The 27,432-nt window shown below is 39.9% G+C and overlaps 1 protein-coding gene across 1 annotated transcript in view; it reads right to left on the reverse strand.

The window, feature by feature from the left end:
• Positions 1–27,432, reverse strand: part of CCER2 (coiled-coil glutamate rich protein 2) — a 44,103-nt gene that overhangs the window by 1,331 nt on the left and 15,340 nt on the right. Inside the window, exons 4-5 of the mRNA XM_053721600.1 lie at positions 25,676–25,744; positions 13,836–14,584 (exon numbers count right to left, since the gene is read on the reverse strand). Of these exons, the coding sequence (XP_053577575.1) occupies positions 13,836–14,584; positions 25,676–25,744 (818 nt within the window). The remainder of the gene's footprint in view (positions 1–13,835; positions 14,585–25,675; positions 25,745–27,432) is intronic.

Below are 27,432 nucleotides of genomic sequence, written 5' to 3' on the forward strand. Positions count from 1 at the left end.
ACGTAGGTATGGAATATCTTGTCTGACTTCAATAAGAGACAAAAGGAAGAGCAACGATTGGAAGATACTATGAAAATGAGCGATAACTGCCTATACAACCATCTTCTATTGTCCTATAATCTATGTGTCATATGAACTCAATCTATGATTAATCTTACTACACTATATAAACCGTCCATATAACTCTTCATATTGCTCCATATAACCTCTCCCAATAATTCTTCCTATTGCTCTATATCCCCCTCCCTATTACATCTATTGGTCCATATAGTTGGTTTATATAACTCTTCCTGTTTCTGCATATAACAATTCCTCATTATATTACTCCATATAACATTTTCATATACCTCATATTGCTCAGTAACACATCCCTTTATAACTCTTCCTATTGTATAATATAACCTCTTGCTATCTTCTCTCTTAAACGGACAGTCTACTTGGAAAATGTTACCGTTTAAAAAGATAGATAATCCCTTTAACCAACACGGTAATATTAATATACTTTTAACCACTGTGTTTACCTTGTATTTAAGCCTCTGCTGACTGCCCCCTTATCTCAGTGATTTTTCCAAACTTCCATTTTAGCCAATTAGTGCTGGTTCATGCATAACTCCATGGGAGTGAACACAATGTTACCTAAATAACACATGAACTAGCACTGTCTGGCTGTAAAAAGCTAACAACATGCACTGAGGCGACCTGCATAGGCATTAAAACAGGCAGAGATTAAGGGGTTATGAAATATATTAATGTAACAATGTTGGTTGCACAAAGCTGGGGAATGGGTAGTAAAGTCGTTATGTATATTTTCAAACAAAAAACAAACAAACAAGTAGACTGTCCCTTTAATGTTCCATATAACTTCTCCCATAACTCTACTATTGCTTACTACGTCTCACTGTAGGTCTGATGATCTAAAGCTCTCCGGTTAGGTGAGATAATCTAAAAAGATCCTCCAGCATTGCAAGGTTCCTAGTGAAATTATTAAAGGCAAATTTTGCTATACTCCTGCAAGAGGCGTTCCCTGCATTTCTGTATGTGAAAGAGAGACAAGCCCAGTTCAACACAGCACTGCATTTACACTTTGTGCTTTTGTATTTTATATTACTTTAAACTTTTGATTAAAGGGACAGTATACACTCATTTTCATATAACTGCATTTAATAGACACTACTATAAAGAATAAGATGCACACTGATATAAAAATCCAGTATAAAACTGTTTAAAAACTTACTTAGAAGCTGTCACTTTGGCTCTGTTGAAAAGGTAGCTGGAAAGCCCACTGCAAGTGGCAAATAAGACACTCCCCCCTCCCCCTTCTTTTACATATGAAAAGACCCTTTACACAAACAGGAGCAAGCTGGAGAAGGTAGCTGACAGTATTCACATACAACTTTGGGGCTTGGTTAGGAGTCTGAAAATCAGAGCAATGTTATTTAAAAATAAGCAAAACTATACATTTATTTTTTTTAAAAACTTTATGGGCTATATAAATAGATCATCTACAAAACATTTATGCAAAGAAAAAAACATAATTTATGCTTACCTGATAAATTCCTTTCTCCTGTAGTGTAGTCAGTCCACGGGTCATCATTACTTATGGGATATTAACTCCTCCCCAACAGGAAGTGCAAGAGGATCACCCAAGCAGAGCTGCTATATAGCTCCTCCCCTCTACGTCACACCCAGTCATTCGACCGAGAACCAAACGAGAAAGGAGAAACTATAGGGTGCAGTGGTGACTGGAGAATAATTAAAAAATTTAGACCTGCCTTAAAAAACAGGGCGGGCCGTGGACTGACTACACTACAGGAGAAAGGAAATTATCAGGTAAGCATAAATTATGTTTTCTCCTGTTAAGTGTAGTCAGTCCACGGGTCATCATTACTTATGGGATACCAATACCAAAGCTAAGTACACGGATGACGGGAGGGACAGGCAGGATCTCTATATGGAAGGAACCACTGCCTGAAGAACCTTTCTCCCAAAAACAGCCTCCGAAGAAGCAAAAGTGTCAAATTTGTAAAATTTGGAAAAAGTATGAAGAGAAGACCAAGTTGCAGCCTTGCAAATCTGTTCAACAGAGGCCTCGTTCTTAAAGGCCCAAGTGGAAGCCACAGCTCTAGTAGAATGAGCTGTAATCCTTTCAGGAGGTTGCTGTCCAGCAGTCTCATAGGCTAAGCGTATTATGCTACGAAGCCAAAAGGATAGAGAGGTAGCAGATGCTTTTTGACCTCTCCTCTGTCCAGAATAAACGACAAACAGGGAAGAAGTTTGTTGAAAATCTTTAGTTGCCTGTAAATAAAATTTCAGGGCACGGACTACATCTAGATTGTGCAGAAGTCGTTCCTTCTTTGAAGAAGGGTTAGGACACAATGATGTAACAACAATCTCTTGATTGATATTCTTGTTAGTGACTACCTTAGGTAAGAACCCAGGTTTAGTACGCAGAACTACCTTATCTGAATGAAAAATCAGATACGGAGAATCACAATGTAAGGCTGATAATTCAGAGACTCTACGAGCCGAGGAAATAGCCATTAAAAACAGAACTTTCCAAGATAACAGCTTGATATCAATGGAGTGAAGGGGTTCAAACGGAACACCCTGTAAAACGTTAAGAACTAAGTTTAAGCTCCACGGCGGAGCAACAGATTTAAACACAGGCTTAATCCTGGCCAAAGCCTGACAAAAAGCCTGAACGTCTGGAACTTCTGACAGACGCTTGTGTAAAAGGATGGACAGAGCTGAGATCTGTCCCTTTAACGAACTAGCAGATAAACCCTTTTCTAAACCTTCTTGTAGAAAAGACAATATCCTAGGAATCCTAACCTTACTCCATGAGTAACCCTTGGATTCGCACCAGTGAGTATTTACGCCATATTTTATGGTAAATTTTCCTGGTAACAGGTTTCCTAGCCTGTATTAAGGTATCAATTACTGGCTCCGAAAATCCACGCTTTGATAAAATTAAGCGTTCAATTTCCATGCAGTCAGCTTCAGAGAAATTAGATTTTGATGTTTGAAAGGACCCTGAATTAGAAGGTCCTGTCTCAGAGGCAGAGACCAAGGTGGACAGGATGACATGTCCACTAGATCTGCATACCAGGTCCTGCGTGGCCACGCAGGCGCTATTAGAATCACTGATGCTTTCTCCTGTTTGATCCTGGCAATCAAACGAGGAAGCATCGGGAAGGGTGGAAACACATAAGCCATCCTGAAGGTCCAAGGTGCTGTCAAGGCATCTATCAGGACCGCTCCCGGGTCCCTGGACCTGGACCCGTAACGAGGAAGCTTGGCGTTCCGGCGAGACGCCATGAGATCCATATCTGGTTTGCCCCAACGACGAAGTATTTGGGCAAAGACCTCCGGATGAAGTTCCCACTCCCCCGGATGAAAAGTCTGGCGACTTAGGAAATCCGCCTCCCAGTTGTCCACTCCTGGGATGTGGATCGCTGACAGATGGCAAGAGTGAGACTCTGCCCAGCGAATTATCTTTGATACTTCCATCATCGCTAAGGAACTTCTTGTCCCTCCCTGATGGTTGATGTAAGCCACAGTCGTGATGTTGTCCGACTGAAACCTGATAAACCTCAGAGTTGCTAACTGAGGCCAAGCCAGAAGGGCATTGAGAACTGCTCTCAATTCCAGAATGTTTATTGGAAGGAGACTCTCCTCTTGAGTCCATGATCCCTGAGCCTTCAGGGAATTCCAGACAGCGCCCCAGCGTCTGTAGTTACAATTGTCCAGTCTGGCCTGCTGAAGGGCATCCCCCTGGACAGATGTGGCCGAGAAAGCCACCATAGAAGAGAATCTCTGGTCTCCTGATCCAGATTCAGCGTAGGGGACAAATCTGAGTAATCCCCATTCCACTGACTTAGCATGCACAATTGCAGCGGTCTGAGGTGCAGGCGTGCAAAAGGAACTATGTCCATTGCCGCTACCATTAAGCCGATTACCTCCATGCATTGAGCCACTGACGGGTGTTGAATGGAATGAAGGACACGGCAAGCATTTAGAAGCTTTGTTAACCTGTCCTCTGTCAGGTAAATTTTCATTTCTACAGAATCTATAAGAGTCCCCAAGAAGGGAACTCTTGTGAGTGGTAAGAGAGAACTCTTCTCCTCGTTTACTTTCCACCCATGTGATCTTAGAAATGCCAGTACTAACTCTGTATGAGACTTGGCAGTTTGAAAGCTTGACGCTTGTATCAGAATGTCGTCTAGGTACGGAGCTACCGAAATTCCTCGCGGTCTTAGTACCGCCAGAAGAGAACCCAGAACCTTTGTAAAGATTCTTGGAGCCGTAGCCAACCCGAAGGGAAGAGCTACAAATTGGTAATGCTTGTCTAGGAAGGCAAACCTTAGATACCGGTAATGTTCTCTGTGAATCGGTATGTGAAGGTAAGCATCCTTTAAATCCACTGTGGTCATGTACTGACCTCTTTGGATCATGGGTAAGATTGTCCGAATAGTTTCCATCTTGAATGATGGAACTCTTAGGAATCTGTTTAGGATCTTTAAATCCAATATTGGTCTGAAGGTTCCCTCTTTTTTGGGAACCACAAACAGATTTGAGTAAAACCCTTGTCCGTGTTCCGACCGCGGAACTGGATGGATCACTCCCATTAGTAAAAGGTCTTGTACACAGCGTAGAAACGCCTCTTTCTTTATCTGGTTTGTTGACAACCTTGAAAGGTGAAATCTCCCTTGTGGAGGAGAAACTTTGAAGTCCAGAAGATATCCCTGAGATATGATCTCCAACGCCCAGGGATCCTGGACATCTCTTGCCCAAGCCTGGGCGAAGAGAGAGAGTCTGCCCCCCACTAGATCCGTTACCGGATCGGGGGCCCTCACTTCATGCTGTCTTAGGGGCAGCAGCAGGCTTTCTGGCCTGCTTGCCCTTGTTCCAGGCCTGGTTAGGTTTCCAGCCTTGTCTGTAGCGAGCAACAGCTCCTTCCTGTTTTGGAGCAGAGGAAGTTGAAGCTGCTCCTGCCTTGAAATTACGAAAGGCACGAAAATTAGACTGTCTAGCCCTGGGTTTGGCTCTGTCTTGAGGCAGGGCATGGCCTTTACCTCCCGTAATATCAGCGATAATTTCTTTCAAACCGGGCCCGAATAAAGTCTGCCCCTTGAAAGGTATGTTAAGTAGTTTCGATTTAGAAGTTACATCAGCTGACCAGGATTTTAGCCACAGCGCTCTGCGTGCCTGAATGGCGAATCCGGAATTCTTAGCCGTAAGTTTAGTTAAATGTACTACGGCATCAGAAATAAATGAATTAGCTAGCTTAAGGGTTTTAAGCTTAAGAGAAATCTCATCTAATGTCGCTGAGTCAAGGGTCTCTTCCAGAGACTCAAACCAAAATGCTGCCGCAGCCGTGACAGGCGCAATGCATGCAAGGGGTTGTAATATAAAACCTTGTTGAACAAACATTTTCTTAAGGTAACCCTCTAACTTTTTATCCATTGGATCTGAAAAGGCACAGCTATCCTCCACCGGGATAGTGGTACGCTTAGCTAAAGTAGAAACTGCTCCCTCCACCTTAGGGACCGTTTGCCATAAGTCCCGTGTGGTGGCGTCTATTGGAAACATTTTTCTGAATATAGGAGGGGGTGAGAAAGGCACACCGGGTCTGTCCCACTCCTTAGTAATAATTTCAGTAAGTCTCTTAGGTATAGGAAAAACGTCAGTACTCGTCGGTACCGCAAAATATTTATCCAACCTACACATTTTCTCTGGGATTGCAACTGTGTTACAATCATTCAGAGCCGCTAACACCTCCCCTAGCAATACACGGAGGTTTTCCAGCTTAAACTTAAAATTTGAAATGTCTGAATCCAATTTATTTGGATCAGATCCGTCACCCGCAGAATGAAGCTCTCCGTCCTCATGCTCTGCATATTGTGACGCAGTATCAGACATGGCCCTAGCATTATCAGTATACTCTGTTCTCATCCCAGAGTGATCACGTTTACCTCTAAGTTCTGGCAATTTAGACAAAACTTCAGTCATAACATTAGCCATGTCTTGTAAAGTGATTTGTAATGGCCGCCCTGATGTACTTGGCGTTACAATATCACGCACCTCCTGAGCGGGAGATGCAGGTACTGACACGTGAGGCAAGTTAGTCGGCATAACTTCCCCCTCGTTGTCTGGTGAATGTTGCTTAACATGTACAGATTGACTTTTATTTAAAGTAGCATCAATGCAATTAGTACATAAATTTCTATTGGGCTCCACCTTGGCTTTTGAACATATTGCACAAAGAGTTTCCTCTGTGTCAGACATGTTTAAACAAACTAGCAATTAGACTAGCAAGCTTGGAAATACTTTTCAACTAAATTTACAAGCAATATGTAAAAACGTTACTGTGCCTTTAAGAAGCACCCAAAAAACTGACACAGTTGAATAAAAATGAACCGGATTAGTTATATAAACCAAATTTAGCAAAGGATTGCACACATTAGCAATGGATGATTAACCCTTAATATCAGAAAAAAACGTATAACAATTGACAATATAAGCGTTTTTATCACAGTCAAGCACAGTCTCACAGGTCTGCTGTGAGTGATTACCTCCCTCAAAACTAGTTTTGAAGACCCCTGAGCTCTGTGGAGACGTCCTGGATCATGCAGGGAGAAAAAGACAGACTGTGACTGAATTTCTGATGCGTAGTAAAAGCGCCAAAATAGGCCCCTCCCACTCACACTACAACAGTGAGGGAAGCTCAGTAAACTGTTTTAATTTAAAACAACGACAGCCATGTGGAAAATAAAGCCCAAAACAATTTTCACCAAGTACCTCAGATCATTAAACGATTTAACATGCCAGTAAACGTTTAAAATCTAATATATGAGATGTCATTAAAAAGCCTGCTGCTAGTCGCTCACACTGCAAGTTAGGCTAAAAGTTATATGCATACAGTATTTTCCCAGTGAAGTGCCATTCCCCAGAAATACTTAAGTGTAAACATATATACATGTCAGCCTGATACCAGTTGCTACTACTGCATTTAAGGCTGTACTTACATTATATCGGTATTAGCAGTATTTTCAAAGTCAATTCCATTCCTTAGAAAATAATATACTGCAGCATACCTCTTTGCAGGTGAACCTGCCCGCTGTCCCCTGATCTGAAGTTACCTTACTCCTCAGAATGGCCGAGAACAGCAAACGGATCTTAGTTACGTCCGCTAAGATCATATACAAAAACTCAGGTAGATTCTTCTTCAAATTCTGCCTGAGAAGGAAACACACTCCGGTGTCGTTTAAAATAACAAACTTTTGATTGAAGATTGCACTTCCTGTTGGGGAGGAGTTAATATCCCATAAGTAATGATGACCCGTGGACTGACTACACTTAACAGGAGAAATGAGTGTATAATGTCCCTTTAAGTTTTATTACATTTAAACATTGCACTCTTTTGTATACAGCAGTGTATTTAGGATTGTGATTTTACAAATTCTGATCATGCTTTCTCAGTTTCTGTGTAACTTTAACAAATTAGGATCATACTTTGTATATTAATGTGTATTTGTTTCCAAATTACATTGTCCTTTGTATTTATTCTATTTAAAATAAAACTGAAAAACTGACAGCTTCAGTTTCCCAGAGAGCTTCATTACTTTCTATGGGCCTGATAAGCAGAGTCTAGTTTTGAGAGGCATTATAGTGCAGACTTCACAGGGATTGAACTCACTGAACTCTTTAAGAAAATGGGCCGAACCAGGAAGTCCCAAAGAGATGAGAAATGCCTTCCATAGAAAGAAATTAAGCTCTTTGGGATACAGAATTGCACAGGGGAGAGAGAAGGTAACTGGAGAACACCTGGTGCTGATTTAAAGATTTAGGGCCAGATTACAAGTGGAGTGGTATTTAACACTCTCGCTCAAGGCTTACTCCACTAGAAGTAGCACTCGTATTACAAGTTGAAAGTAAAACGTTTTCACTTTCACGATAAAGACGAAGATAGGATATTGCGTGTGTTAATGTTTTCCACCATAGAAGTCAATGGAGCAAAAATGTGTGTGTGTGTGTGTGGGGGGGGGGAACTAACACCCTACTCGCATGCAAATCCGATCACATAGTCTCAAATGCGTTTTAATCCGACATAAAAATATTTTACATTCCAATGTTCTTCACATGCCAGATAATGTTATATATATATATATATATATACACACACACACGGTTATGTATAGATATAGATATATACAGATATATATAGGAATATCTATTTAAAAATACTTAGAAAATATTCACCTATGTGTAGAACATTGGAAAGTGAAATATTTACAGTAAATACATAAACACTTTATTAAATACAAATTTTCCTTAAATATTATTTTTCATGTTTTCGTCTTCTTAACAACAAAAGACTCTAATGCACATATATATGACTATATGTGTTTACATATATATTTATGTGTATATATGTCTGTAAATACATATATACACATATAAATACATATGTACACATATATAAACAAATAAATATACATACAAAAAAAATGTAGACCTGTATATGTACAGTACACCCCTATTTGTTTATGAAATATACATACAAAAACAAATGTAGACCTGTATATGTACAGTACACCCCTCACAGTTTTGTAAATATTTTATTATATATTTTCATGTGACAACACCTTCCTACAATGTAAAGTAGCGAGTGTAAAGCCCGTATAACAGTGTAAATTTGCTGTCCCCTCAAAATAATTCAACACACAGCCATTAATGTCTAAACCGTTGGCAACAAAAATGAGTACACCCCTAAGTGGAAATGTCCAAATTGGGCCCAAAGTGTCAATATTTTGTGTGGCCACCATTATTTTCCAGACCTGATTTAAACCCTCTTTGGCATAGAGTTCACCAGAGCTTCACAGGTTGCCACTGGAGTCCTCTTCCACACTTCCATGACGACATCACAGAGCTGGTGGATGTTAGAGACCTTGCGCACCCCCACCTTCCGTTTGAGAATGCCCCACAGATGCTCAATAGGGTTTAGGTCTGGAGACATGCTTGGCCAGTCCATCACCTTTACCCTCAGCTTCTTTAGCAAGGCAGTCGTTGTCTTGGAGGTGTGTTTGGGGTCGTTATCATGTTGGAATACTGCCCTGCGGCCCAGTCTCTGAAGAGAGGGGATCATGCTCTGCTTCAGTATGTCACAGTACATGTTGGCATTCATGGTTCCCTCAATGAACGGTAGCTTCTTTGTTCTCAGTTTGTTTAGCTTTATGAGCTCGCATGATGGTGTGCCTGTGTTAGGGACTCAGGCTAAGGAAAGGACCTTGACTTGGTGTCTGAGCTTTCCCATTTGGCCAGATGCGGTGACTAACCTTTCCAGTTGTGATTTTATCTTAGCTGTGAGCTAGCTGGTGAGTGCTGGGTGTTTCTATGTGTTGTATTACTTTTTATTTGTAATCCCCCTTGTTTCTTGCACCCATTCCGGACTGGGGTTAACTGCCTGTGGCTCTGGTGACATCACAGCTTTTTTGGAGTGCTATTTAGCACCCAGGGCTGGATGTTACTGAGTCACAGGATGTGCACCTGATCCGGTCTTGGAGTGCAGTTCCCTTCCATGTTTTGTATTTTCTATGGGTGATTACAGCCACCTGTGCACCCCTTCTTTGTTCTCAGTTTGTTTAGCTTTATGAGCTTGCATGATGGTGTGCCTGTGTTAGGGACTCAGGCTAAGGAAAGGACCTTGACGTGGTGCCTGAGCTTTCCCATTTGGCCAGATGCGGTGACTAACCTTTCCAGTTGTGATTTTATCTTAGCTGTGAGCTAGCTGGTGAGTGCTGGGTGTTTCTATGTGTTATATATATATATATATACATACACACACACACATGATTATGTATAGATATAGATATATACAGATATATATAGGAATATCTATTTAAAAATACTTAGAAAATATTCACCTATGTGTAGAACATTGGAAAGTGAAATATTTACAGTAAATACATAAACACTTTATTAAATACAAATGTTCCTTAAATATTATTTTTCATGTTTTCGTCTTCTTAACAACAAAAGACTCTAATGCACATATATATGACTATATGTGTTTACATATATATTTATGTGTATATATGTCTGTAAATACATATATACACATATAAATACATATGTACACATATATAAACAAATAAATATACATACAAAAAAAAATGTAGACCTGTATATGTACAGTACACCCCTATTTGCTTATGAAATATACATACAAAAAAAAATGTAGACCTGTATATGTACAGTACACCCCTCACAGTTTTGTAAATATTTTATTATATATTTTCATGTGACAACACCTTCCTACAATGTAAAGTAGCGAGTGTAAAGCCCGTATGACAGTGTAAATTTGCTGTCCCCTCAAAATAATTCAACACAAAGCCATTAATGTCTAAACCGTTGGCAACAAAAATGAGTACACCCCTAAGTGGAAATGTCCAAATTGGGCCCAAAGTGTCAATATTTTGTGTGGCCACCATTATTTTCCAGCCCTGATTTAAACCCTCTTTGGCATAGAGTTCACCAGAGCTTCACAGGTTGCCACTGGAGTCCTCTTCCACACTTCCATGACGACATCACAGAGCTGGTGGATGTTAGAGACCTTGCACACCCCCACCTTCCGTTTGAGAATGCCCCACAGATGCTCAATAGGGTTTAGGTCTGGAGACATGCTTGGCCAGTCCATCACCTTTACCCTCAGCTTCTTTAGCAAGGCAGTCGTTGTCTTGGAGGTGTGTTTGGGGTCATTATCATGTTGGAATACTGCCCTGCGGCCCAGTCTCCGAAGAGAGGGGATCATGCTCTGCTTCAGTATGTCACAGTACATGTTGGCATTCATGGTTCCCTCAATGAACGGTAGCTCCCCAGTGCCGGCAGCACGTATGCAGGCCCAGACCATGACACTTTCATCACCATGCTTGACTGTAGGCAAAACACACTTGTCTTTGTACTACTCACCTGGTTGCCACCACACACGCTTGACATCATCTAAACCAAATAAGTTTATCTTGGTCTCATCGGACCACAGGACATGGTTCCAGTAATCCATGTCCTTAGTCTGCTTGTCTTCAGCAAACTGTTTTGCAGGCTTTCTTGTGCATCATCTTTAGAAGAGGCTTCCTTCTGGGACGACAGCCATGCAGACCAATTTGATGCATTGTGTGTGGTGTATGGTCTAAGCACTGACAGGCTGACCCCCCCACCCCTTCAACCTCCGCAGCAATGCTGGCAGCACTCATACGTCTATTTCCCAAAGACAACATCTGGATATGATGCTGAGCACGTGCACTTAACTTATATGGTTGACCATTACAAGGCCTGTTCTGAGAGGAACCTTTTCGGTGAAACCGCTGTATGGTCTTGCCCACTGTGCTGAAGCTCGGTTTCAGGGTCTTGGCAATCTTCTTATAGCCTAGGCCATCTTTATGTAGAGCAACAATTTTTTTTTTCAGATCCTCAGAGAGTTATTTGCCATGAGGTGCCATGTTGAACTTCGAGTGACCAGTATGAGAGAGTGTGAGAGCGATAACACCAAATTTAACATACCTGCTCCCCATTCACACCTGAGACCTTGTAACACTAACGAGTCACATGACACCGAGGAGGGAAAATGGCTAACTAGGCCAAATTTGGACATTTCCACTTAGGGGTGTACTCACTTTTGTTGTTAACGGTTTAGACATTAATGGCTGTGTGTTGAGTTATTTTGAGGGGACAGCAAATTTACACTGTTATACAAGCTGTACACTCACTACTTTACATTGTAGCAAAGTGTCATTTCTTCAGTGTTGTCACATGAAAAGATATAATAAAATATTTACAAAAATGTGAGGGGTGTACTCACTTTTGTGAGATACTGTATGTATCTCTATGTTAAAGCCCTTTAACATATGAGACCTCATATCTTTGAGCCCTTATAACTTTTTTGTGCAATATTTATTTTCAATAATTTTTATTAGATGGTGTTATTATGAGTGTAACTATACTTTGTAATGTATTTTTGATGTGTTTTGTGCAACTTTTTTGTTTCACAAAACAGTTGACCAGAGCTCTGAGGATACGGTTATCATTCTAACTTAAATGGCGACTGCGCTCAAGCAATCGTGTTTACTTTCAACTTGTAATACGAGCACTAAACGCAATGTGTGCAAACACCCGTGATAAACCCCTTTTCACTTGTGCGCAATTGTTAGTGCACCCCTTGTAATCTGGCCCTCAGTTTGCATCAATTGCAAATTAAACTGAAATGTTTTCACTACAATTTAACCTATAGTAATGTATATGTTACTTTTCTGTCAGTTAAATAAGTGTATTGTGAATTTGAAGCCAACTTCACTAACCTTTCCCAACTCCATTGCTTTCCCCTTGAACCCCTTAGATTGTAAGCCTATGGGCCCAGCTGTTTACAGATCGCTTCATAAGAGCCGACTACAACAGTGAAACTCTCGGCAGGGCCCTCTACCCACTTGACCCCTACAAAAGCTATCCTGTACACCGACTATGTTTACAGCGCTGCGGAATCTGTTGGCGCTCTACAAATACCTGATAATAATAATAATAACTTCACCTGCGTACAGCTGGCAACATAATTCAGCGAGACCAGCTAGTTTAAAATGCTTACAGCATTTTACTTGTGAGAGAGCTTCAGATATACCCTGGGAACTCCCTTGTACCTCCCACTTTCTGAATCTGTGTTTTATTTTACAACAGAGAAAAATGTAACTTGAAAAAACTACACAGAAAAATACAAAGTATGATCCTTAAAGTAACACAGAAACTTTCAAAACAATCAGAATTTGTAAAATCACTGCTAGATCTAAAATGTATATAAATATATAATAGAAAGTAAATGTAACAATGCTGAAGTGTAAAGTAAAATAAAATACAAAGTACAAAGTGTAAATGTAACAACTCTCATATCATGCAGTGCTATATTGCATTGGGTTTGTTTCTTCTTCAGCTACATAAATGAGATCTCATAGTGCTGGAGAGTTCTGCCCTTTTTCTTTCTTTGAGTATTAAGTGAGTTCAGCCCCTGTGAAGTCTGAACTACAATTTCTCTCCAAGGAGAAGAATTTTATATCACCAGGCCCTATATTCCATACACCTTTCACTATAAATACAATTGCTCCATATACATTTCCTGTAACCCCTTCAATAGTTTTATATAATCCTTTTTATAATGCCTCCTTTTTGCTCTATATAGACTTCACACATATATCCTCATATAACTTTATAACTTCTATAGCGCTATATAACACCTCCAACTGCTCCATAAAAACCCACTCTATGGGGTATATTTAACATAGTGCGAACGGACATGATATAATGTAGCGTATCATGTCCGCTGCACATCGATAAATGCTGACAGCACACACTGTCGGCATTTATCATTGCACCAGCCGTTCTTGTGAACTACTGGTGCAATGCCGCCCCCTGCAGATTCGCGCCAATCGGCCACTAGCAGGGGGTGTCAATCAACCCGATCGTATTCGATCGTGTTGATTTCTGTCCGTGGCCTCAGAGCAGGCGAACAAGTTATGGAGCAGCGGAAACAAGGGGCATTAAGCTCCATACGGAGCTTGATAAATCGGCCCCTATAACTCCTCATTTTGTTTCATGAAACGCTCCCTATGAAGCCTTTTATTACTCCATGTACCCCTCTATTTTAACTCCTCGTACAGCTACATATAACTCTCCCTATAACTCTTCATATATCTCACTATAACTATCCCATAAAGCCCCTCCTATTAATGAGTATATCATCCTGTTTATTGATCTATGTCAGACAATGTCTCCTTTGCAAGGGTTCAGTATCTCACCTCAGCCTTGTGATGTCCTCTCTCTTCCAGTTCTTCCAGTTCCTTCTCTCTCTCCTCTTCCTCTTCCTCCTCCTCTTGCTGTGCGTAGCTTTCAGGATGCTCACTGTGATGATGCCTTTCCCTCTCTCGTTCACTGTCTTCTGGATGGTAGAGGTGTCTTTTTCTGTCTTCATGGAAACCTTTCATGTGGGTCTTTGAATTGTAATACTTCATCCCGTTGTTTTCCGACTCAAACTGAGCTGTTTCCTCTTCACTGGGGTCTTCAGCCATCCGTCTCTCTGCTGCCTTCTTCCTCTCCTCCCATCCATGATGGTACCACCCATGGTTGTTTCCATTATAATCTTGGTTGTCTTCATCTTCTTCTGAGCTATCCTCCTCTGAACTAAATCTTTTCTTGTCTTTTCTTTTTGTGGTACCACTATCCCGAGCCTCCTTCCCAGACCTCTTCTGAGTATCTCCTCTCTTTGCTGGTGCGCTTCTTTTCTTCTCATCTTCATCCTCTTCTTCCTCCAGAAGGTCCTTCTCATGTTCCAATCCTTTATGTTCTCCTGACTTCTCGTGGTCTTTTTCCTTCACTTCTACCTTTTCCACCTTCTCGTACATCTTGGTATCTTGGTGCTCTTTGGAAGTTTCCCTTTCTATTGCGCTTTTTTTTTCCATTTCCCTCTTGGTTGGTGATGTGGAAGTTTTCTTCGACCTCTTCCTCAGTTCCTCTTCCTCAGTACTTTCCCCCTCCTCTGTGCTCTTTCCTAATGACAAATAAAGTAAGATGAGTGTGAAGCTAACATTGTGTAGGACAATTGCAAACAATATAAAATACTCTGAGAACGTTTTTAATTTACAATTGCTTATATTGAAGTGTTTTCAGTATGGCAATATTCTTGAGGTGTTGACCATCTGTAGTTTATCAAAGTAGATCAATGCCTGGTCCAATATGCAGGGCTCTCAAGTCATCTATTGATGACATGACACAGTCAGTAGATATTCTGACTGGGTAAGGTTGTTTTTATGTTTAGTTCATGGAGGCAATTTTGAATTCCTCACCTGTAGTTACTATGCACTACCACTTCATCATCTCCACATATAAACGTGGTTAAGAAGTTACATTGAAAGAAGTGGACGTTTAGTTGAAAAAGAGGCAAATTTTCAAAAATAGATCTAAAAGCGCAAATTTGCTGGAAAGAAATAATATTATGGTACAGATGACCAGATGAGAATGAAGGAAAAACTAAAACAGAGGGATAATTTCTTCATTAAAGTTGATAGTAAACTCTCCCCTTTTTAAAATAAGATCTGGAATGTTAGTGATATTTTAGATGGAGTTTAATTCATCAGTTGCAATGAAGATGCGCTACAACTTGCTTTTTAATATATATGTGAAATTAAAATACACTGCACTCCACCACCCACATCAAAAGTCAAATTTTCTGTGAGCTAAAGGGTTGAATTGTTGTCCAATCAGTGCTCTCCCCTTATGGCACCTTTCGCTGTAGCTAGAGCGCTGTTTAACTCACAGAACAATTTACTTTTGAAGTGGGCGGCGGAGCGCAGTGTATTTGAATTGTATATCTATATTAAAAAGTAAGTTATAGTGAATCTTCATTACAACGGACAAATAAAACTCCATCTAAAATAGCACTAAAATTCTGGATCTAATTTTAAAAAGGGGAGAATTTACCATCACTTTAAAAAGTTTTTTCTTTAGATAAGGTGGATATAATGAAATCGATATAATGAAAAAGGCCAAGAGAAAAAAACAAGTAACTAAAGCTGAAGGCAGCAGGAATAAGGGAAGATAAAGACTGGAGGGAAAAGCAGATCAAACATGTGAACACAGAAAAAAATACTGCATATCTTCTTTATAAGACAAATTCAGTGTGTAGTTCATTGAGACTAAAGCCTTTCCAGCTTCGCTGGACTTACTAGTCTCCCCAGATTTACCAGGAAAGCTTAGTCAACTCTTCATTCTTTAGTGAATCAGCTGCCAATAACAGCACATATCTCACAACATTTTTTGACTTGCATCGGGGATTGAAAGGTTGAAGTAGAGTCTTAGCTCCACAGAGGCGGGGCTGAAAAACTTGTGGGTGTGGTCATTAAAGTTTGTTGGCAGGGTTAGGGAATGCCATGAATGGAACTAAGGTGGTAAGGGTTTAGTTAGGCAGTCTGGGGGCATAGCCACGCATTTCTGGCCAGGTTTTAGGGGAACCAGGAAATTTATATGCATGGTAAAGAGCTCATAGACCTTGATTATCCAAATATTACAAAATTCAGGACAGTTGGCGATGCTGGCAAAACCCTTTTAGTGACTAAAGAGACAGTCTACTCCAGAATTGTTATTGTTTAAAAAGATAGATAATCCCTTTATTACCCATTCCCCAGTTTTGCATAACCAACACGGTTATATTAATACACTTTTTACCTCTGTGATTACCTTGTATTTAAAGCCTCTGCAGACTGCGCCCTTATCTCAGTACTTTTGACAGACATGCATTTTAGCCAATCAGTGCTGACTCCTAAATAACTTCATGGGAGTGAGCATAATGTTAACTATATGACACACATGAACTAGCACTGTCTAACTGTGAAAACTGTAAAATTTGCACTGAGATAGGAGGCAGTTTTAAACAGTTTAGAAATCAGTTTGAGCCTAACTAGGATTAGCTTTCAAGTTTCAAAGCAAAATACCAAGAGAACAAAACAAATTTGATGATAAAAGTAAATTGGAAAGTTGTTTAAATCATGAAAGTTTCATTTTGACTAGACTGTCCCTTTAGTGTCAATTGTCCAGTAACCACATAGATTGTCCTAAGTTGGGAGAGACTTTAAAGTGAAAGTAAATCCTAGCATTGTACAAATGCTAGGATTGACTATTGAATCAAATAAAGGGGAATTTCATTCATGAAGTATAAGATACTTCATGTAGAAAGCTCCTTTATTTGTTTCAATTGATTGCTGCTACAGCAGCCCACGGCTAAAAAAATTTTTTGCTAGGAGGTGACATTTTCACCTCTTAGCCAATAGCCGTGCGGTAAATCCGACTTGGCGCCCATGGGAGCCAGATTAACCGCACGGCTATTGGCTAAGAGGTGAAAATGTCACATCTTAACAAAAAAACATAATTTATGTAAGAACTTACCTGATAAATTAATTTATTTCATATTGGCAAGAGTCCATGAGCTAGTGACGTATGGGATATACAATCCTACCAGGAGGGGCAAAGTTTCCCAAACCTCAAAATGCCTATAAATACACCCCTCACCACACCCACAATTCAGTTTAACGAATAGCCAAGTAGTGGGGTGATAAAGAAAGGAGTAAAAAGCATCAACAAAGGAATTTGGAAATAATTGTGCTTTATACAAAAAAATCATAACAACCATAAAAAGGGTGGGCCTCGTGGACTCTTGCCAATATGAAAAAAATGAATTTATCAGGTAAGTTCTTACATAAATTATGTTTTCTTTCATGAAATTGGCAAGAGTCCATGAGCTAGTGACGTATGGGATAGCAATACCCAAGATGTGGAACTCCACGCAAGAGTCACTTGAGAGGGAGGGAAAAAAATAAAAACAGCCATTTTTCGCTGAAAAATGAATCCACAACCCAAAATATAAGTTTATTCTCATGAATGAAAAGAAAAAACTTAAAACATAAGCAGAAGAATCAAACTGAAACAGCTGCCTGAAAAACTTTTCTACCAAAAACTGCTTCCGAAGAAGCGAATACATCAAAATGGTAGAATTTAGTAAATGTATGCAAAGACCACCAGGTTGCGGCTCTGCAAATCTGATCAACCAAAGCTTCATTCTTAAAAGCCCACGAAGTGCAGACTGATCTAATAGAATGAGCTGTAATTTTCTGAGGCGGGGCTTGACCCGACCCCAAATAAGCTGAATGAAAACAAAAGCTTTTAACCATGAAGCCAAGGAAACGGCAGAAGCCTTCTGACCTTTCCTAGAACCAGAAAAGATAACAAATTTAATAGACTAAAAGTCTTCCTGAAATCTTTAGTAGCTTCAACATATTTCAAACTCTTACCATATCCAAAGAATATAAGGATTTCTCCAAAGAATTCTTAGGATTAGGACACAAGAAAAGGACAACAATTTCTCTATTAATGTTGTTAGAATTCACAACCTTCGGTAAGAATTTAAATGAAGTCCGCAAAACCACCTAATCCTGATGAAAAATCAGAAAAGGATATTCACAAGAAAGAGCAGATAATTCAGAAACTCTTCTAGCAGAAGAGATGGCCAAAATGAACAACACTTTGCAATAAAGTAGTTTAATGTCCAAAGAAAGCATAGGCTCAAATGGAGGCGCCTGAAACGCCCTCAAAACCAAATTAAGACTCCAAGGAGGAGAGAATGAATGACAGGCTTGATACAAACCAAAGCCTGTATAAAACGGTAAATATCAGGAAGCTTTAGCAATCTTTCTGTAAAATGAGACAGAAAGAGCAGAGATTTGTCCCTTCAAGGAACTTGCAGACAAAACCTTATCCAAACCATCCTGAATAGACTGCACAATTCTAGGAATTCTAAAAAAATGTCCAAATGAATTTATGAGAACATAAGTCTTCCAAACTCGATAATAAATCTTCCTAAAAACAGATTTATGAGCCTGTAACATAGTATTAATCACTGAGTCAGAGAAACTTCTATGACTAAGCACTAGGCGTTCAATTTCCATACCTTCAAATTTAATGATTTGAAATCCTGATGGAAAAACAGACCTTGAGATAGAGGATCTGACCTTAATGGAAGAGGTCAAGGTTGGCAACTGGACATCCAAACAAGATCCACGTACCAAAACCTGTGTGGCCATGCTGGAGCTACCAGCAATACAAATGACTGTTCCATGATGATTTTGGATATCACTCTTGGAAAAAGAACTAGAGGCGGGAAAATATAAGCAGGTTGGCAACACCCACGAAGTGTCAATGCATCCACTGCTTTCGCCTGAAGAACCCTGGACCTGGACAGGTACCTGAGAAGTTTCTTGTTTAGATGAGAAAACACATTTGGATGGAGAGACCACTCCCCCGGATGTAAAGTCTGATGGCTAAGATAATCCGCTTGCCAATTGTCTACACCTGGGATTGTACCACAGAAATTAGACAAGAGCTGGATTCCGCCCAAGAAAATATTCAAGATACTTCTTTCATAGCTAGGGGACTGCGAGTCCCACCCTGATGATTGACATATGCCACAGCTGTGATATTGTCTGTATGAGAACAAATGAACGGTTCTCTCTTCAGCAGAGGCCAAGCCTGAAGAACCCTGAAAATTGCACGGAGTTCCAAAATATTGAATGGTAATCTCGCCTCTTGAGATTTCCAAACTCCTTGTGCTGTCAGAGATCCCCAAACAGCTCCCCAACCTGAAAAGACTCACATTTGTTGTGATCACAGTCCAGGTTGGACTAACCAAAGAGGCCCCTAGAACTATACGATGGTGATCTAACCACCAAGTCAGAGATAATCGAACATTGGGATTTAAGGATATTAATTGTGATATCTTTGCATAATCCCAGCACCATTGATTCAGCATACAAAGCTGGAGAGGTCTCACATGAAAACAAGCAAAGGGAAGTATGTTCAATGCTGCAGTCATGAAACCTAAAACTTCCATGCACATAGCTACTGAAGGAAAAAATAGAGACTGAAGGTTCCGACAAGCTGAAACCAATTTAAATTGTCTCATGGATATTGAATCTACCTGGGAACCTAAAAAGGTGACCCTTGTCTGAGGAATCAAGGAACTTTTTAGTAAATTGAACCTCCAACCATGTCTATGAAGAAACAATAGTAGTTAATTTGTGTAAGATTCTTTGTGTAAGTCAGAACTTAAAGACTGAGCAAGTACCAAGATATCGTCCAAATAAGGAAACACCGCAACACCTCACTCTCTGATAACAGAGAGTAGGACACCGAGAACCTAGAAAAGATTCCTAGAGCTGTCGCTAGGCCAAAAAGGAAGAGCAACAAATTGGTAATGCTTGTCTAAAAGAGAGAATCTCAGAAACTGAAAGCTATCTGGATGAATCAGAATATGAAGATATGAATCCTGTAAGTCTATTGTGGGCACATAATGCCCTTGCTGAACAAAAGGCAGAATAGACCTTATCACCATTTTGAAAATTGGTACTCTTACATATTGATTCAAAATTTTTAGATCCAAAACTGGTCTGAATGAATCTTCTTTCTTTAGGACAATGCATAGATTTGAATAAAACCCCAGACCCTGTTCCTGAAATGGAACTGGCATGATTACCCCAGATAACTCCAGGCCTGAAACACACTTCAGGAAAGTCTGAGCCTTTACTGGGTTTGCTGGAATACGTAAGAGAAAAATCTTCTCACAAGTGGTCTTACTCTGAATCCTATTCTGTACCCCTGAGAGACAATATTCTGAATCCAATGATTTTGGACCGAATTGATCCAAACATCTTAAAAAAATCTTAATCTGCCCCCTACCAGCTGAGCTGGAAAAGAGACGCACCTTCATGCGGACTTGGGGGCTGCCTTTGATCTCTTAAATGGCTTGGATTTATTCCAATTTGAAGAAGGCTTCCAATTGGAAATAGATTCCTTGGAGAAGAATTAGATTTCTGTTCCTTATTTAAGAATGAAAATGGTTAGAAGCTTTAGATTTACCCTTAGATCTTAATCTTGAGGCAAAAAAACTCCCTTCCCCCCAGTGACAGTTGAAATTATTAAATCCAACTGTGAACCAAATAATGTATTACCTTGGAAGAACAGAAATAGCAATCTCAGATTATAGAACCGAACTACATGAGTACATGCTTGAGTTGTGGAAACCTATGAACACCTGAACACATAGGCATAAAGCACATAGCTAACTACGGTGCCCCTCCACCCTCCCATCCTCCCCTCCCTCCCCCCCCTCCCCCACCCCTTTTTCTTTCTTTTTTTCGCTCTTCTTCACATTCCCCTTTGCTTCTTCTCTTTCTTTTCTTCCTGTCGACTTTTCTAATAGCTTACCAAAAGTAACAATGACTCCGGTGCACCGAAAATTTGGTGCACTTTTGGACCGGTATATATTATCTGGTGTGCATTATTACACCATAAACATAAGTAAAATGTATCTTTGTTAATATTATTATTGTTTTGAAAAAGACTTTGAAAATCATATTGATAACAAGCCATTACTATGTATATCTTTTACTGCCGTAGGAACGGTGGAAGGCTCACATTGTAACAAGAGCCAAGTCTGTTACATATACTATGTTTCAATAAAGATTTTTCAAACTAAAAAAAAAAAAGAAATAGCAATCTCGACTAAAAAGTCATATCAGCATTCCAAGATTAAAGTCATATCAGCATTCCAAGATTTAAGCCACAAATCTCTTCTAGCTAAAATAGCTAAAGACCTAGATTTAACGTCAATTTTGATAATATCAAAAAATGGCACAACAAATGAAATTATTAGCATGTTGAATCACGTTAACAATGCTAGACAAATCATGAACTGATACTTGTTGCGCTAAAGTTTCCAACCAAAAGGTTGAAACAGCTGCAACAACAGCCAAAGACATTGCAGGCCTAAGAAAAAGACCTGAAAATAAATAAACTTTCCTTAGATAAGATACAAGTTTCCTATCTAAAGGATCATAAAATAAATACTATTTTGCATAGGAATAGTAGTACATTTAGCAAGAGTAGAGAGAGCCCCAACTTTGGGGATTTTTAAACTCCAATTTAAACTGCTGGCAAAGGATACAATTTTTAAAACCTTAAAGAAGGAATAAAATAAGTACCAGGCCTATTCCATTCCTTAAAAATCATATCTGAAATAGCATCAGGAACTGGAAAAACCTCTGGAATAACCACAGGAGGTTTCTAAACAGAATTTAAACGTTTACTAGTTTTAATATCAAGAGGACTAGTCTCCTCAATATCCAATAATCAACACTTCTTCAACAAAGAACAAATGTACTCCATTTTAAATAAATAAGTACATTTGTCAGTGTCAATATCTGAGGAAGTATCTTCTGAATCAGATAGATCCTCATCAGAGGAGGATAATTCAGTATGTTGTCGGTCATTGGAAATTTCATCAACTTTATGAGAAGTTTTAAAAGACCTTTTTATTTATTAGAAGGCGAGATGGCAGACAAAGCCTTCTAAATAGAAACAGCAATAAATTGTTATAAATTCACAGGTATGTTTTGTACATTAGATGTTAAAAGAACAGCAGCAGGCAATGCACTATTACTGATGGACACATTCTCTGCATGTAAAAGTTTATCATGACAACTTATTACAAACCACAGCTGGAGATATAATCTCCACAAAATTCATCAAATGTACTTAGCTTTGGTAGAACTGATATAAGTCAGCAGGAATCCAACAGTGATTTCTGAGACAGGATCAGATTGAGACATCTTGCAAATGTAAGAGAAAAAACATCATATAAAGCAAAATTATCAATTTCCTTATATGGCAGTTTCAGGAATGGGGAAAAAAATGCAAACAACATAGCCCTCTGATAGAGAAAAAAGGCAAGAGGCATATAGGAATGGTGTTTAAAATAATGAAAATATTTGGCGCCAAGTATGATGCACAAACAAACTGTCAGGGCTTTTTCCCTGTTTGCCATGTGCTGCTGGCAGCCATTTTACTCACCTCTCTTCCTGACTAGGGTACATTGTGGGGGATGCTGCTCATTTCCTACACTTCCTTTTATGGCCAGACTGGTGTGCATCATCCATGTGAGACAGGATGCAGTCTCAGAATTGTGATGTCATCACTTATTATTTAAAGGGCCTTTGTTCAGTATGCTTTCCCTTCGCGTTGTCTCAGACCTGTTTGTGAGAGTTCTTGTGTATTACCTGGCTGCCTGACATCCTTCCTGGTTCCTTGTCCTGATTCCAGCTCATCTGACTATTCGCTTTGGCTCCTGACTCGGCTCGTTTGACTACCAGCTCTGGTTTTGACTCCTGGCTTGTTATTTTGACTTGTGGACTTTTTATTATTTTTTGCTATGAATAAAGGTGTGATTATTTTTGCACTTCTCGACTCAGTCTGATTCCTGGCACCCTGACACAAACAGAGAAAAAAATTTGGCGCTAACAACATCCGGAAATGACACACTCGCGTCAATGAAGACGCAACTTTGTGAAAGGACTCGGCGTCAACAAAGACCCCGGAAATGACGAATTTGCGTCATCAAACTTAATTTTGTGCCAAAAAATCTCGCACCAAAAATGACGCAATATAGTTTGGCATTTTGCGCCCTTGCGAGACTAATTCTGCCTGCAAATTTAAAATGACAGTCAATTTGAAAAAAGACTATACCCCAGGTAAGAAATAAGTTTTCCTAAAAAATGCATTACCCAAATATGAAACTGACACTCTGCAAAAGGAAATATACTGAAACCTGAATCATGGTAAATATAAGTACAATTCATATATTTAGAACTTTATATAAATACATAAAGTGCCAAACCATAACTGAGAGTGTCTTAAGTAATAAAAACATACTTACCAAAAGACACCCATCCACATATAGCAGATAGCCAAACCACAACTGAAACGCTTATCGGTAGAGGTAATGGAATATGAGAGTATATCGTAGATCTGAAAAGGGAGGTAGGAGATGAATCTCTACGACCGATAACAGAGAACCTATAAAAAAGATCTCCAGTGAGGAAAACCATTGCATTCAATAGGTGAAACTCCCTTCACATCCCTCTGATATTCACTGTACTCTGAGAGGAATCGGGCTTCAAAATGCTGAGAAGCGCATATCAACGTAGAAATCTTAGCACAAACTTACTTCACCACCTCCATAGGATGCAAAGTTTGTAAAACTGAATTGTGGGTGTGGTGAGGGGTGTATTTATAGGCATTTTGAGGTTTGGGAAACTTTGCCCCTCCTGGTAGGATTGTATATCCCATACGTCACTAGCTCATGGACTCTTGCCAATATGAAATAAATTAATTTATCAGGTAAGTTCTTACATAAATTATGTTTTTTTGTTAAGAGGTGACATTTTCACCTCTTAGCCAATAGCCGTGCCGTTAATCCGGCCCCCATGGGCGCCAATTCGGATTAACCGCACGGCTATTGGCTAAGAGGTGAAAATGTCACCTCTTAGCAAAACATTTTTTTAGCTGTGGGCTGCTGTAGCAGCGATCAATTGAAACAAATAAAGGAGCTTTCTACATGAAGTATCTTATACTTCATGAATGAAATTCCCCTTTATTTGATTCAATAGTCAATCCTAGCATTTGTACAACGCTAGGATTTACTTTCACTTTAAAGTCTCTCCCAACTTAGGACAATCTATGTGGTTACTGGACAATTGACACTAAAGGGACAGTCTAGTCAAAATGAAACTTTCATGATTTAAACAACTTTCCAATTTACTTTTATCATCAAATTTGTTTTGTTCTCTTGGTATTTTGCTTTGAAACTTGAAAGCTAATCCTAGTTAGGCTCAAACTGATTTCTAAACTGTTTAAAACTGCCTCCTATCTCAGTGCAAATTTTACAGTTTTCACAGTTAGACAGTGCTAGTTCATGTGTGTCATATAGTTAACATTATACATGAAAGAAATTCTTTTAGCCGTGGGCTGCTGTAGCAGCTAAAAATGGCGATCAATTGAAACAAATAAAGAATCTTTCTTATACTTCATGAATTAAAGTGCCCTTTATTTGATTCAATAGTCAATCCTAGCGTTTGTAAAAGGTTGGTACATTTTACTTATGGTAGAATGCCTACAATATTGTTTTATATTTGATATTATTTAGTTAGATATTTTGGTTAACGGTTAGGATTGGGATCTGCCTAGTATTAAATGCCTTTTTGAGAGTGAATTAATTTTTCTTTTTAAAATATTTTAAAAATAACGTAATGTAATGTTCAAGTCCAAAATGTCATATGGTGACCCATGACATGGGGAGTTTTATGTTAATATATTTTCATAGTTTTTCTTGGTAATCCAAAAGCTCCCATATGGTGTGGACCTTCCATAGATATGGTGTGGACCTTCCATAGATATATGGTGTGGACCTTCCATAGATATATGGTGTGGACCTTCCATAGATATATGGTGTGGACCTTCCATAGATATATGGTGTGGACCTTCCATAGATATATGGTGTGGACCTTCCATAGATATATGGTGTGGACCTTCCATAGATATATGGTGTGGACCTTCCATAGATATATGGTGTGGACCTTCCATAGATATGGTGTGGGAATCAGACAAAATAAGGTCTTTGTTGGGCTTATTTACTTCTATATGGTGACATCTGAGTCTCCAACACTTTTACATTAGAAAAGCATTTTACAGATTAGATTGGCTTATACAATATTTCATATTTTGTGCATGTTATATGCAATTTACATTGGGTGCTTAGGAATGGAGCAGAGTGGGCAGAGTTATGGAAATTTCAGCGGTTGTGGTCATTACTACCATATCCTACTGAACTTATTGCTCTACTACAAAGTGTCACTGGAAGCTTTATATTTAAATGCTGGCAGCTATAGGGTGAGGTTACAAGGAGTGATTATGGTGTCATTACTTAAAAATAGCAAAATATGTTGCAGATGTTCAGTGGCATTGGCAGAAAGTATACATGGGGGGGCACTGGAGGAACCGAAATGGGAGGGGTGGAACCAAGCATGCTGGAGCCCTGGTGTGTTATGGGTGGGACTTGCCAGAGCCGGGGGGGGCCTGGCAGAGTGGTGGTGGAAAAGCCAGGGGTGATCATAGATGGGTGGGCACCTGAACCCACCCAACTGTATCCTGGTGATGTCACTCAGACGGTTAAAATGAGAAGATGCACAAACCCTCAAGTTACCATTATGAGCCAAGTGTTCCAGCTCTCGCATTAAGTGTTGGTGTCGTAACATGGCAATCACTCTCTCATCTGAAAGAAATAAGAAACTGGTATAATATACAACATAATACACTCAAATTTACTTCTATTATCAAATGTGCTTCATTCTCTTGTTATTCTTTATTGAAGAGATATCTAGATAGGTGGTGTGCACATGTCTGGGGCGCTACATGACAGGAAATAGTGCTGCCCTCTAGTGCTTTTGATCATGTATAACATTGTTGCAAAACTGCTGCCATATAGTGCTGCCGATACGTACACACTCCTGAGCCTACCCTACATCCTTGCTTTTCAACAAAGGATGACAAAAAACAGAAAATTTGATAATAGAAGTACATTGGAAAGTTGTTTAAACATCCTCTCTTTTCCCTGTAATCTGCAATCTGCACACTTATTATCTCTAGTAGATCCTGGATACCCTCCTGCACTATATCAAAATCTGTCTGTCTGTCATCAGTCTGTCTGTCTGTCATCAGTCTGTCTGTCTGTCATCAGTCAGTCTGTCTGTCATCAGTCAGTCTGTCTGTCATCAGTCTGTCTGTCTGTCATCAGTCTGTCTGTCTGTCATCAGTCTGTCTGTCTGTCATCAGTCTGTCTGTCTGTCTGTCTGTCTGTCTGTCATCAGTCTGTCATCAGTCTGTCTGTCATCAGTCTGTCTGTCATCAGTCTGTCTGTCATCAGTCTGTCATCAGTCTGTCTGTCATCAGTCTGTCTGTCATCAGTCTGTCTGTCATCTGTCTGTCTGTCATCTGTCTGTCATCTGTCTGTCTGTCATCTGTCTGTCTGTCATCTGTCTGTCTGTCATCTGTCTGTCTGTCATCTGTCATCTGTCTGTCTGTCATCTGTCATCTGTCTGTCTGTCATCTGTCTGTCTGTCTGTCTGTCTGTCTGTCTGTCTGTCCATCTGTCTGTCTGTCATCTGTCTGTCTGTCTGTCTTCTGCCTGTCTGTCATCTGTCTGTCTGTCATCTGTCTGTCTGTCTGTCATCTGTCTGTCTGTCTGTCATCTGTCTGTCTGTCATCTGTCAGTCTGTCTGTCATCTGTCAGTCTGTCTGTCATCTGTCTGTCTGTCTGTCTGTCATCTGTCTGTCTGTCATCTGTCTGTCTGTCATCTGTCTGTCTGTCATCTGTCTGTCTGTCTGTCATCTGTCTGTCTGTCTGTCTGTCTGTCATCTGTCTGTCTGTCTGTCTGTCTGTCATCTGTCTGTCTGTCATCTGTCTGTCTGTCATCTGTCAGTCTGTCTGTCATCTGTCTGTCTGTCTGTCATCTGTCAGTCTGTCTGTCATCTGTCTGTCAGTCTGTCTGTCAGTCTGTCTGTCATCTGTCAGTCTGTCTGTCATCTGTCTGTCTGTCTGTCATCTGTCTGTCTGTCTGTCATCTGTCTGTCTGTCTGTCATCTGTCTGTCTGTCTGTCATCTGTCTGTCTGTCATCTGTCTGTCTGTCTGTCTGTCATCTGTCTGTCTGTCATCTGTCAGTCTGTCTGTCATCTGTCTGTCTGTCTGTCATCTGTCTGTCTGTCTGTCATCTGTCTGTCTGTCATCTGTCAGTCTGTCTGTCATCTGTCTGTCTGTCTGTCATCTGTCTGTCTGTCTGTCTGTCATCTGTCTGTCTGTCTGTCATCTGTCTGTCTGTCATCTGTCTGTCTGTCTGTCTGTCATCTGTCTGTCTGTCTGTCTGTCATCTGTCAGTCTGTCTGTCATCTGTCTGTCTGTCTGT

The sequence above is a fragment of the Bombina bombina genome, chromosome 7 (assembly GCF_027579735.1).
Source record: "Bombina bombina isolate aBomBom1 chromosome 7, aBomBom1.pri, whole genome shotgun sequence".
NCBI classification, from domain to species: Eukaryota; Metazoa; Chordata; class Amphibia; order Anura; family Bombinatoridae; genus Bombina; species Bombina bombina.